The sequence below is a fragment of the Galleria mellonella genome, unplaced genomic scaffold, assembly GCF_026898425.1.
Source record: "Galleria mellonella isolate WM207_F2 unplaced genomic scaffold, CSIRO_AGI_GalMel_v1 utg300, whole genome shotgun sequence".
Taxonomy (NCBI): Eukaryota; Metazoa; Arthropoda; class Insecta; order Lepidoptera; family Pyralidae; genus Galleria; species Galleria mellonella.
Window position 1 is genome coordinate 1,006,272 of NW_026442068.1, and position 13,477 is coordinate 1,019,748.

At 32.1% G+C, this 13,477-nt stretch overlaps 1 protein-coding gene across 1 annotated transcript in view; it reads right to left on the reverse strand.

Moving 5' to 3' along the window:
- Positions 1-1,908: 1,908 nt before the first annotated feature.
- Positions 1,909-13,477, reverse strand: part of LOC113523394 (nose resistant to fluoxetine protein 6-like) — a 43,813-nt gene continuing 32,244 nt past the window's right edge. The window contains exons 7-12 of the mRNA XM_026909351.2: positions 11,638-11,831; positions 7,654-7,783; positions 5,453-5,642; positions 3,953-4,095; positions 2,356-2,452; positions 1,909-2,138 (exon numbers count right to left, since the gene is read on the reverse strand). Coding sequence (XP_026765152.2) covers positions 2,107-2,138; positions 2,356-2,452; positions 3,953-4,095; positions 5,453-5,642; positions 7,654-7,783; positions 11,638-11,831 — 786 coding nt within the window. The 3' untranslated portion in view covers positions 1,909-2,106. The remainder of the gene's footprint in view (positions 2,139-2,355; positions 2,453-3,952; positions 4,096-5,452; positions 5,643-7,653; positions 7,784-11,637; positions 11,832-13,477) is intronic.

Below are 13,477 nucleotides of genomic sequence, written 5' to 3' on the forward strand. Positions count from 1 at the left end.
GCGTTGTTTACGTGAAAGTTTAAAATTAACTAAGAATCTATTTATTATATATGATACCAAGAGCATTCATAACAAAGTATGGCAACACCAGCAGAGATCTTTTTAAATAATCAGCCAGAAACATTGAAAGATGTTCATTTGTTTTTGAAGATTGGCAATTAATTACGACATTGCTATACTTCGGTAAGCCAAAGTTATGAACGCTCATAAATTGTAAAAAGTAGTAACCATCATTAAACGTTGTAGTGAAATGGACTTTAGATTATAATTTACCTATTATTTAGTGCTGTCAATATTGAACAGCGTGCTGAGTGCGGACGAGAAAAAAGAAGACAACCGTATTATGATTATTCCATAGATATATATATATATATATATATATATATATATATATATATATATATATATATATATATATATATATATATATATATATCCTGTATAGGCCAGTCCTATAGTAGCTATACAGGAGAGACTTTGTACAAAAGTCGTTTGCTTGGGTACTTCTATCACATTCGTATTTCTACTGTGAAGCAATTGTGTTTGCATGGCTGTGTTTCGGTTTCAAGGGTGGGATATGGCAGTGAATTTACAGGGTACAGAGGAATAACACCTGAGTCCTCAGGAATGGCAACGCATGGGCAAAACAGTATAATCTGTTATGCCCATGGTACTGAGCATTTCTATAGGCGACGGGTACCAATTTCTGTCAGGTGGGCTGTCAGCTTGTTTGACATTCTAAGTTGCATAAACAAAGCTAGATTAAATGCATATCTGCATCTATGAGAAATTTGTGTTCAACAATTGAAATGACGATGAAATACTATGAAAGTGCAGGAAACAAGAGATGTATGCGAGGATAGATGTCTTTGGCACTAGGTTCTCTCTGCTTATCCCGTAAGGGACTCAACATGAAGATAGATAGATGATAATGAATAAATAAATAATTTTTTTTTGTTATACGTGAATATAAGTTATATTCGTATATTAATATTGGCTATGAAATAATATATAAGAATTTGCGGTATTCCCATAAGGATAATTCCTCGTTTTAGGGGGAAATCTTATGCGCCGTATTAGAGATATGCATTGAAAAAGTAGGTATTGTATTATCACCATGGTACAAGGGCAGAATGAAAATGATAGATTACTTATATCTACTGTATTTAGATCATAAAGGCTTGTATTTGTACTGTCTTCGAACTAATTTGGTATATTTAATTATTTCTATGAAGAGTTTAAAGAAAACAAATGGTAAAATTTAATTCGTTAATTTGAATTTATATTTTTACTTTAGATAGATCGTCATAGTCGTAGAACACTGACGGATCTTTATATGTTATATTTGTCAGATCCGTCAGTATTCTACGACTATGACGAGATATCCATATTTATAAAAGTCGTTATATTTTTCGCTAAGACAATTTATGTGTTTTGTACATAAATTCTCTTATTGAATTCAGATACATATTGTATTATATATAGTAAATCATTTTATAAACTTCTTCCATTTTGTTAGAATGCGTATATGACAGTCTAATGTTTATAAATGTAAAAGGGAAATAGTGATGTTTAATTTTTAACACTGCGCTGCAGCGCATTTAAAAAAAAAGATACCTTTTGAAAAGGTATACCGTATACTAATTGAACAATTACGTGTTGAAGTAATTATTAAAAGTTTTACATGAAAATTTTTATTTACTATCTTCATTTGATGACGACGAATATCGAATAATTGTAACGAGTGGCAATTTGACACTAATGGAAATTTTCCATTTTTAAAAAAAGACAATAAACATTTTTAAAATCAAATGACGTTGAACTTACACTCTAGATAAATTATAGTATTCGTATTTTAAATAATTCTAGTAGTTAAGGTTAAATATGTAAAAAATGAAACAAAGTTAATAAATTAATATATTTTTTTAATTTTTCCTTTATTTCATTTAAATAACTCATCGTCTTCTATTCTTAATGTAATCATCAGGTATAAAAATTATCAAAGTTATCTACAATCTAATTACGTGATGTTTGGCTTAGTTTAAGTATTTATACTTATATGTACATTTTATTCTAATCTTATGCTAATTGTTGACGTCCATGCGTTTATTTGTCTTTTAATTTAATCTGAGATTTTCCTGAAAAAAGAAACATAAATAAATATTAATACTGAAGTGTGTATATATGCAAGGAAAAATAAGAACTTTCTAGAATAAATTCCATAATATAGGCAATAGCCTATATATATATATATATATATATATATATATATATATATATATATATATATATATATATATATATATATATATATATATATATATATATATATTTACATATACAAGTAGTGTTTACCGAAATATATCCTGTAGATTTGGTTGAATGGCATCTCGATGGCTACAGTCGTCATTATTGATATTACTAGGATGCTTAACATTTCTGGAGCGTGAAGCTGAAATATAGAAACAGTCTTATTAGGCACAATTAATGGTTATGTAAGGTAAGGCTAATTATAAGGAAACTAAGCAGTTTATAATTGTGTCTTGACACCAAAATATAGAAAAATTGCTATTGCGGTTAATATAATGAAGTTATATCGAAACAGGAGAGAAGTATATAAGTGAAATCGAATAAATTAACGGTAGATAGAATTAAAAATCTTCCTGTCCTGTAGAACATAGTAGTAGGATAGAAGTTTCGTGTACCAAATATTCTATAATTTAAAATTAAGATCAGTGTTCCACAAAAAGCAGAATTCAGTTGTGGCAACTTAACTACTTAACCGATTTTGATAAATATTAGATTGGTCCCATAGAAGGTCCAATCTGAAAATATATCCATTCAGGTAAACAGGGAATTTTTAATTTATAACTGATGGAGTTATGAGGTAACTGATTGATAACTTCCTCTGTTTTTTAAGTCGTTTAAAAATAAAAAAAATCTGACTCTCCTCTATTAAAATTTCGAATTCTCACATACGTCATGTAAACTTTATATTTATAGGTATAGAGAAGGAATGATAAAAAAATATATGAAATAGAATATAACATTAAATATATAAAAAAAGTCCAATTTGCCAGTAACATTAAGTAAACAGCTAAACGTGTCGTGTTAGTATGGGAGTATCAAATTTTTTTGACGTTGTTGTTTCTTTGGTAAAAGCGTTTAGTTTTGCTGGTAGAATATTCCCTTCAAAGGTTATTATTGATTTCGATTTCACTTTGAGTGGATTTATTTATTTATTTTACACTTTATTGCACCAACTATAATGTACTCGTAATAAATACAATTAATTTTAATGAGAAGTGATAAAAAAAGGCGGTTTTATCGTTAAACAATCTTTTCCATACAATCTTTGGGTAGAGGACATTGAGAAAAGAAAAAAATAAGACAAAGGGTAGGTGCTGCACTATTGAATATAATCTAATATATAAATTATTAGTAATTTAGTATGAAAAATTATATGGGATTGTATATTTTGGTTTATTTATTTTTTCATTATAAAATATTAGAATGTCGAACAAGCTGACGGTCTTTCTGATGGAAAGTGATAACCGTCGCTTATAAACACGAACAGCACTGTGGGCAAACAGAATACTCTGTGACGTATCTCCGTCAAGTCTAAGGACATGTGTATGTAAAAATTTTGTTCATTTACATTACTAGATTATATATTCGACACAGTTTATGTACAATGTATGCAAGCAGGATGTGTCTGAATTTGGTAGGGTTATACGGCCGTATAACATTTTCCATACACTAGCCTGCTATAAATTGAGAAAAATAGCAACTGATGGTGTATCTTCCGCCCTCTTTTTACTTATTATATTTGCATAAGAAGAAAGGAGGCAACTATATGATTTACAGTTTTTATTTTATCTTTCCTTTTATGTAATTTCTTGTTCTTAGGTTCAAGTAGACCAATAGTTCTACAAATATCTATACTGCTTACCAGAAGTAACGGTGAATAGTATTCCGCGTGTCTCTGAACTCCAACATTGTAGAAGAAAATTGGGAACTGGGTCAGGTAAACTCCATACGCTATCTTGTTGAAGAATTTGAACACTCGCAATTCGAGTATCGTTGTTAAAAAGCCTGAAATTTGTAATGTAAGATGTATTATTTTACAGTCAAATCGCATTAATCTTGCTTTTTTAAGTGGGAACAAACATACAATCTGTTTGTTGGTAAAACGCCTACGTAACTTATGGACTACTATAATAGTAATACAGGTGACCGTTCAAACCAAAACAGTCGTGCAAACATAGCTGCTTTACAGTAGTAACACAAGAGGTAATGTTCTAGTTAGCGCTTTGCAAGGAGGTTCATTGAATTATCAGCTATAGTTAGAAGCTAAAGTCTGATTCTCTTATTCATAAAAACGTCAAACCTCTCAAAGACCTTTTATAGCTCTTGTTTTGTTTTTTGTTTTGCACTAAATTCTTAATTTGAATGTAAGCGATAAAACACTTCAATAGTTAAAATTGGTTTTTAAAATGTTTTAGTTTTTGTTTTTTTTTTTTGTAATAAGGGTCTTCATTCTAGCATGGTTAGTATATGTTATTAATTACAGGTGTGTAATTAATTTCGAAGAATGCGCACAAGATCTCTACAGTGCATTTAAAAATCCTTCCTAAACACTCGAATCAGAATTCAAACATACTTATGTTGGATTGATATTTGATTTTTCGACTTTCTGGTTGCTGTCAAGCAAGCAATTCAGTAATTACTGTTACATTTTTATCCTTTGAAATATTATGAAGGTGGCTTTATGGCTTACCTATTCACCATGAAATTTTATATATAGGGGCTATATGGGATGGAAAAGAATACAGGCTACTTTTATTCCGGTCAGTGAAGATATCCTGGTCATACAGACGAAGTCACGGGTAATAGCTAGTTGATTATAAATTATTATATTAGAGAGAACCTTTATTATGAATTGCATAAAAGTAATTCTTCTAACTACAAAGAAGTGCATGAGTTATAATAACTCGTGATAATAGGGGCATTGTTAATAATTCCTTGGTAGGAATGACCCATCCAAGAAATGGTTGGATAATATGTACCAACAAGTTGACACGAGATGGATGCAAGTGGTTAAGGATATGCAAGCATGGAGACAGGAAAAGGAGGCCTATGTATAAAGGCGGATACGATAAGAGCAGTTATAAAAGAATATCTCTCTTAGAAACCCTTTCAAACTAATAAAATATTTGTGACTTAATAAAGTTTTTTGTAACTAATTGTAAATTTAGAGTGTTCAATCAAGTTTATAGACATCGGATAAAAAAAATGGACATAAGTTTTGAAAATAATAAAGCTTAACGAAGTTTGCTATCAGAGAAGTTTTTAAATAATCAGAAATATTAAAAAATGTTGAATCACTTTCGATAACAATGTTCTTTAAAGGCTTCATATCGACATTTTGAAATTAGAATAAGGTACTTACTAGCATAGTTATTAGAAACGGCCCAATGCGCTATACACATGAAAATCCCCCACAGGATCGGCGAGTAGGTAGCGAACGTGGCGGCCTGATCTGGATCATACTGGTAGCCCTCCAGCCCCATCTTGTAGGGACTGACAATAGTATAGATGGCGAGGCTAAGGCAAGTTGCCCATAATAACCTCACTTGGTTCTGTAATCATAAAAATAAGAATAAAATTTTTTTAATCAATTATACACTCCTCGCAAAAATTAAGGGAACATAAAAATTTTTGAAATTTTTGGGTTATTTTCAACAGGCTGTATTTCAGTGAAAAATAATCGTATAGGAAATTTAAAAAAAGGGTTTTGAAGCTTAAAAACTCTAGTTTTCAGATTTTTTGGTGAAAAAATTTTTTGAGCTCCGGTTTCCATGCAATTCTTAAACAAAGCTGAAAATAATTTTTTTCTAAATTTTCTAGGTTTCGTTTTTCACTCTATGGGCATGGAAAAATTTTTTCGAGCTACTCCATTGTATAGGTCTCTTAGCGTGTTTATTCAGCTTCAAAAATCGCTTTGGATGGCTCAATTACGACCATTTATCTCCGAGATATCGAACTTTGAATGCAAAAGCATCCTTTTCCATTCAACTGCTAATATCTCTGGAACTACTGGTCGCACAGCAAGCGGGCGCCGAGTTTCTTTATCTGCATAAAATTTCCAATTAAGCACAGTCAAGAGTTAAAAAAACCCTGTTTTTTTTTCCACCTCTAACATTGAATTGAAAAAAGTGGAAAAAAGTGACTTTTTCTCCTTTTTTGGTTACTTGGCTGTATCTTCGCTAATATGGGCGGGAAAGCTAAGGTTTGAGGAAAATTTTACAGTCTATTGTTCCTTTAAGAACCCCCTAAATTCCTGGAGCAATCGGTTCAACGGTTTTTCCCGGACCAATTGATTGAAATTTGGGAAAAAATAAGGGAACAAGGTTTTTGTCCCTTAAACTCACCCTAATCCATTCAAAAATCAATAATTTCATTTGTTTTTCACTTTTTACTCAATTTTTTGTTTTTAAAAATTCATTATTAAAAAAAAAATCGAAAAAAAATCAAGAAAATTTTATCAGATAAAGAAACTCGGCGCCCGCTTGCTGTGCGACCAGTAGTTCCAGAGATATTAGCAGTTGAATGGAAAAGGATGTTTTTGCATTCAAAGTTCGATATCTCGGAGACAAATGGTCGTAATTGAGCCATCCAAAGCGATTTTTGAAGCTGAATAAACACGCTAAGAGACCTATACAATGGAGTAGCTCGAAAAAATTTTTCCATGCCCATAGAGTGAAAAACGAAACCTAGAAAATGTAGAAAAAAATTATTTTCAGCTTTGTTTAAGAATTGCATGGAAACCGGAGCTCAAAAAATTTTTTCACCAAAAAATCTGAAAACTAGAGTTTTCAAGCTTCAAAACCCTTTTTTTAAATTTCCTGTACGATTATTTTTCACTGAAATACAGCCTGTTGAAAATCACCCAAAAATTTCAAAAATTTTTATGTTCCCTTAATTTTTGCGAGGAGTGTATATTGATAATTATTTATTTATATTATTTATATAGTACTATGGCTGTGTGATCCCGGCATAGAAGAAGCCACGCCTTCCTTTCCCGTGGGTGTCGTAAGAGCCGATTAAGGGAGGGCGAAGGATTAGCAACAGCGTCCCTCTTAAAACATTTCTAAAGTCTGACTGCGGTTACTAATCCGCCTGCCAAGCGTGGCAACTACTGGCAAGACCTCCCAAGGGGGAAGCTTATGATCAGCAGTGGACAGTTATTAGTTAGTATCATATTAATTTCGTACAATTGAAGTGGTTTTTTTTTGTTGTGTGTGAAACCAAATCTTAAATTATTCCGAAGTTAATTGTAAATATTATAATCCTTAAGATGTGAATGACGATTTGAACAGTCAGAATGTCGATAGATTCACCATCATTATAATCATGGCTAAGATGATGTCATTATTCACTGCTGAACATAAGGCTCTCCCACAGACTGTCATAAGGAACAGTCCAGAGCCACCTGAATCCATTGACTCCTTGCAATGCATTTGAGGTCATCATTCCATCTAGTGGGAGCACTGCGTTTGCCCGTACGGGGTCGCCACTCAAGAACCTTTCTTTCCCATCGGTTGTCGATTCTTTGATAGTTTACATATTAATAATTATAAAGTAACTTACATTAGACAAAGTAAAATTAAACTTTTTCGTTCGCATAAAGTACGCCATGGCTACTCCTATGAGGTATATTGTAGCGCGATGTGTGGGGAGTATGTAGGAGTACCTCGCTGCGTCTAATAATTTCTGAACTCTGCAACAATAATAAATATATGTATTTTTTTCACTTACACTCACATTGATAAAAGGTCAGATTAGCATTTCTACTTGAAGAACCTATTTCTTTTTAAATACAAATACCTACATAAAATTGCATATAAGGACCTTAGATTATATAGATAGAGTATGGAGCCTCAAAAAAGAGTCAACTTTTTGTCAGCTTATTGTCGAATTAACCGACTCGTTTTTTTTTATCAGTTTTCTATGTACTTACACATAAAATATATCTTGACATATTATTTAATAAATAAAATGAAGGATTCCATATTAAAAAAATGCAGAAATTATAAGACAAAATAAATATAGAACTTATAAAGGATGCACTCATAATTATTTATCACGCAAAAATGTATGAAAAAGTTGACCCTATATATAGTATTTCTCTAAGCATTTCTATGGAGTCATTCTATCTAAATAATCTAAGCACCAAAATGTTTGTACATTTAAAGTCTTTTCAGTTTTATATCATACTCAGTGACGTCACTATACAATCTAAGACACCTGGCAAAATCATCGGATGGGACCCTGCCTTTATTTAAAACAGCTCAATGTTGCAGTTTCATATTGCCCGCTCTGCAACCTTATTGTTATGCCACTGGTCATATTCTAAGGGTAAAGAATGTGTAACGATTGTTCTTCATTATAATTGTTGATTTTATTACGTGACAGCAATAAATTATGCATGTAATATGTCATATACTTTAAATAGATATTAAGACTATCTCGTCGCTGCATCAGTCCCCTATTGTTATGTGCATTTCCTATATGTATACTTAATGATTTCAATATCATAATGCATTGTACGTCTCTTGATATAACTACATCTCTATATATTCAGTCGTAGATTGAAAATATAATATAGGTACCATTTTTTTTTACATATTCTTGATATGTAGAATTCGTAATACCTTCACAAATCGATAGCTAGTAAATGAAAAAAGAAAAATGTAATACATTACATATATAATGTAATACATTCTCTGAGTTTACATTCCTTTCAATATATATTCAATACATATATTTTGCATAAAAATGCAATGTTATGAAGGTTAATAAATATTTATTTAATATATACCTATATCATTTATTTTTAGGTTACTGCCGACAGAACTGTTTCTAAGGTAGATAATCGTATTGCGTCGCTGTATAGTGATAGAAGTCCAGCTTCGTTTAAAGTTGAATTTCTGGTGATCTATATCTGGGCTAAGGCCCAGATATAGACCAGTTTTCACCAGAAATTTCTACCAGTCGGCAAGATACCTGTTTTAATAATACCGAGGCCATATGCCCCCGCGGACCTGGAGTCTCTACTCTAAACGCCGTAAATATGTATGTTTACATTCTCAAGGAATTTTTAATATCACTACATGCCATTACATATATACATAATTCTGTAAAAAAATCACACATATGTTTCTTAGAGAAAATTAAATACGTTCCTAGAGATCTAATTTCGTTTCGCGTATATCTAGATTTGATAATATTACTTTTTAACTAATTTAAATGCATTTATGTAACTATGATATATAAAGTAAAATGTTCCCCAAGAATTCATTTGAATGATAGTGGAAACTGCAAGGAAATTTACCAATATGTATCAAAGGCATAAGCAAATATGCAGAGAATAATTTCGTTCCATCTATGTAGACATTACGTATTTGATTTAGTTGATTATATTGATATTGCTGATTGATATTGATAATTATAGTGTGTTAAATTAATCAGGCAAAATGACTTTATTAAACAGACTTATTTAAAAGCACATTTCATTATATCTTATTCTATATCTTTTTTTTATACAACTTAGAATGGCAAACAAGCTGACGGCCCACCTGATGGAAAGTGGTAACCGTCAACTATAGACATCAGCAGTACCATGGATATAACAGAGTATACTGTTTCGCCCATACACCTGAGTCCTCAGGAATGGCAACGCATGGGGGTATAAAAAAATTCGTTGTCATTCCTGAGGACTCAGGTGTTTTTCCTCTGTACCCAGTAAATTCTCGGCATATCCCACCCTTCAAACCGAAACACAGCCATGCAAACACAACTGCTTCACGGTTGAAACACGAATGGGACAGAGGTACCCAAGCAATCGACTTTTGTACAAAGTCTCCCTCTGGTACCTACTATTATTTTGAGCAAAAGTATATCTTAATCAGAAGATAATGGTAAACTTGCTTGAAATAAGAATTTGTTAATATTAGTGTAATGTTATGGTACTGGCCAGTCGGTTTGGTATTGCATTCTGCTTTAAATGTTCATACTCATTAAGTTTTATGCTTGTTTCTTTAAAAGTATTTTATGAGATTCTTCTGATGAAAAGGAATGACAAATTGTGTTTTTTCTTTCTAAAATGGCATTAAAACTTTTAGAAACATATATTTTTTTTTTATTTCGTCCCCATACTCTTAATATACAATGTATTTACTCTCGTGTATGGTTCAGCCAGTAACGTATTTCCAAATTCTGCGCTTCGGGAAAATATATTGGTTTGCTACTAAATCATAAACGTTTAGGTAAGCCGCAGCCTGCTGGTCGCCTCACCAAATCGGCCGCCCCTGGCATTTTCCCATTTCACTTTTAGGAAGATATATCCACCGCTGGTTACAATTACAATCCAGTTTTCCTCATTTTAATATGTTCCAACGTTTTATTAATTAACATTCAACCGCTGTGTCGTTATCAAATTATAATCCGTACCTTGGTTTGAAATACGAATAATGTAATGTATGTTATTATAGGCACAGAATTATCTTTGATGTTTATACGTATTGTTCATGTATATATTGTAAATGTTAGAAATTTGCACAAAATTAGACCTAGTAGGTAATTTCGTATAGAAATTATCTGCATGGATATCATTATTTCAATCGTGTTTCTAACTCCATGCACTGGCAACACTGAATTTACAGGGCATTGTTAATATTAAAAAATGACAATCTATAAAAAGCACCATGACGTTTTATTACGTATCAAATAAGTAACATAAAAAAAAAAAAAACTGTTTTTAAACAAAATAAAATATTTAAATATTTTTTTTTATGTAGCTTGAAATAGCAAAAAAATGAACCGCACCACAGACATTACTGTATATGTAAACACACATACATATAACATACACATACATACTCACAGAGCAAGTAATCACTACTTTTTTTTAATGAATGATAATGGCATGGTGACTCCGCCTGCGCTATCGGCGTACGCAGTGTGGCATCAGTGAGTGACGATAGACGAGAATGAAAGCAGGTCTATTGGCCTTAATAAAGAAGATGGTTTCCAGGAGGAACCGTGTAGAGGTCGATCTAATTGGGTATATTGCTAGTAATGGGGCTGTTAGATTCCCATTGCTAACTATGTCTTTATTCCCTATAGTTAAGGATAAGAATCTTACATTAAATGAGCCTTTAGCTTGTTTGTTATATAAGAAATACGTGTATATATTCATCTTAGACCACATCATCTGCCGAGGTTTTCCCGAAAGACTACAGCATGGGGTTCTTCAAAAGGGGGGTAAAGAGGTTTCTTCAGGGTCGGCAACGCGCGCGTAATACCTCTGGTATTGCAGGCGTTCATAGGCTACGGTAACCGCTTACCATCAAGTGGGCCGTATGCTTGTTTGCCACCTCAGTGGTATAAAAAAAAATCATCGCTTTCTATCAGGTGAGGTCGTGATTAATCGTATGACCTATTGAAGGGTATCTATAAAAAAATCCAATATGAGATAAATAGGGAAAATCAAGCGCAAAAGGCAAAATTTTATATACATTTGCTTCATACATTTTGACAAAAAGAAATTCAATTATGTTTAAAGATACTCACGATATGCCATAGTACACGAACATACTGATTTGATACCAGTGTACGGCGAGATATCTCAAGACTGTGGAGGCTAGTGCAGTGGCGAAGATCAGTGAGAGGCCGAGGGTCTTTGACTTCACCAGCACTAACATTAGAGGCAACGTCGCCACATATAGCTGCATGTCCATACCGAGCTGATGGGTGTGCGTGAGACACTGGAAAAATAGTTATTTTATAAATATTGGTAGATTTAACATATATACTCGTATATGTTTATATCAGAGGGAGTTGTTAAAACAGCACCAAAGCTGTGTTTCAACCGTGAAGCAGCTGTGTTTGCATGGCTGTGTTTCGGTTTGAAGGGTGGGATATGGCGTTAATTTACTGGGTACAGAGGAATAACACCTGAGTCCTCAGGAATGGCAACGCGTGGGGGGGTATCATGGGCGAAACAGTATACTCTGTTATGTCCACGGTACTGCTCATGTCTATAGGCGACGGTTACCACTTTCCATCAGGTGGGCCGTCAGCTCGTTTGCCATTCTAAGTTGTATAAAAAAAAAAGACTGAGAGAACTTAATTGTAGAAGGATGGACAGCAGCGTCCCTTCTAAAACATCACCAAAGTCTAAGTGCGGTTGCCAATTCACCTGCCAAGCGTGGCAGCTACTGGCAAAACTCCCCTTATGGTGAAGGCCTATGTTCAGCAGTGGACAGTTATCGGCTGAAATAATTATAATAATCTATTCAATGTTAAATATGATCTAATTGCCTGTGAAAAATTTGCTGATTTGTATGTTATTTATATGTACCTACATATTAAAAGTAATAAGAAATTGTTTGTTTCCAAATAAAATAAAATAAAAATAAATAAATTAATTAATCTTTCTTACTGAAGTTTAAAGTGATAAATACGTACTCTATCTAATACTTATATTAATTGGAGATAATTAAAAAACATCAAAATTTAATTAAGAAACATTTAAACGAAATCGTTATGTGAATCAACTGTTTTGAATGAGGCTAATTACTGAATGTTATTATTTTGAACGTATCACGGATATAATTAATCAATTTCATACATGTGTAGTGTACAAAGGGATTTTCGGAACTGTTACATTTCCAGGAATGTATCATAAAATATGCTGATCCAGTTTATCAACGCATATTTCATGCCTGCAATCAAGGGTTATCACTTTTATCAGTTCGTTTGACATTTTCAATTTTAAAAATAAAACATTGTGTATTAAAAAGAACATAGTAATTATTTATTTTGTACTTTTTAAAACCTCAACAAATAATTCGTACTGAAAATGAAACATTTCAATTAATAGTTAGAATAAGGTTTTATAAGATTTTTGTACAAAGTTATTTACTATGTACCACCATTTCTAACCGTGTTTTTACAAGCATCTATGCTTGCATGGCTATATTTCGGTTAGAAGGGTGTGGGATATGGCAGTGAAATTGCAGGGTACGGAAGTATAATACCGTTCGTCATGTGGAACGTGAGAACTTGTTTGTCTGGACATTTTCTATGTATTAAATGTATGTATTGTATATGTTTACATAATAACATTTTTAGTAATATTAAGTAATATGTAAAATTTTGTAACATAATCAAAATCCTTGTTAGTACCTAATGAGTACAAATATTGTATGGATTGGTCACTAGATGGCGCTGTACTAAGTCTATTTATTATTATTACCTATTTCTTTACAAGGTCATAACGCTTTCTTTATTATTCATTGACTAGATTGTAATTTTCAAATGTCTATTAATTTTGTAATGTCTATTTTATATTTTTTAATAGTTTGCATTTTTATAACTGTTTGTATTGCCATGCAAATCTGTTAAATAA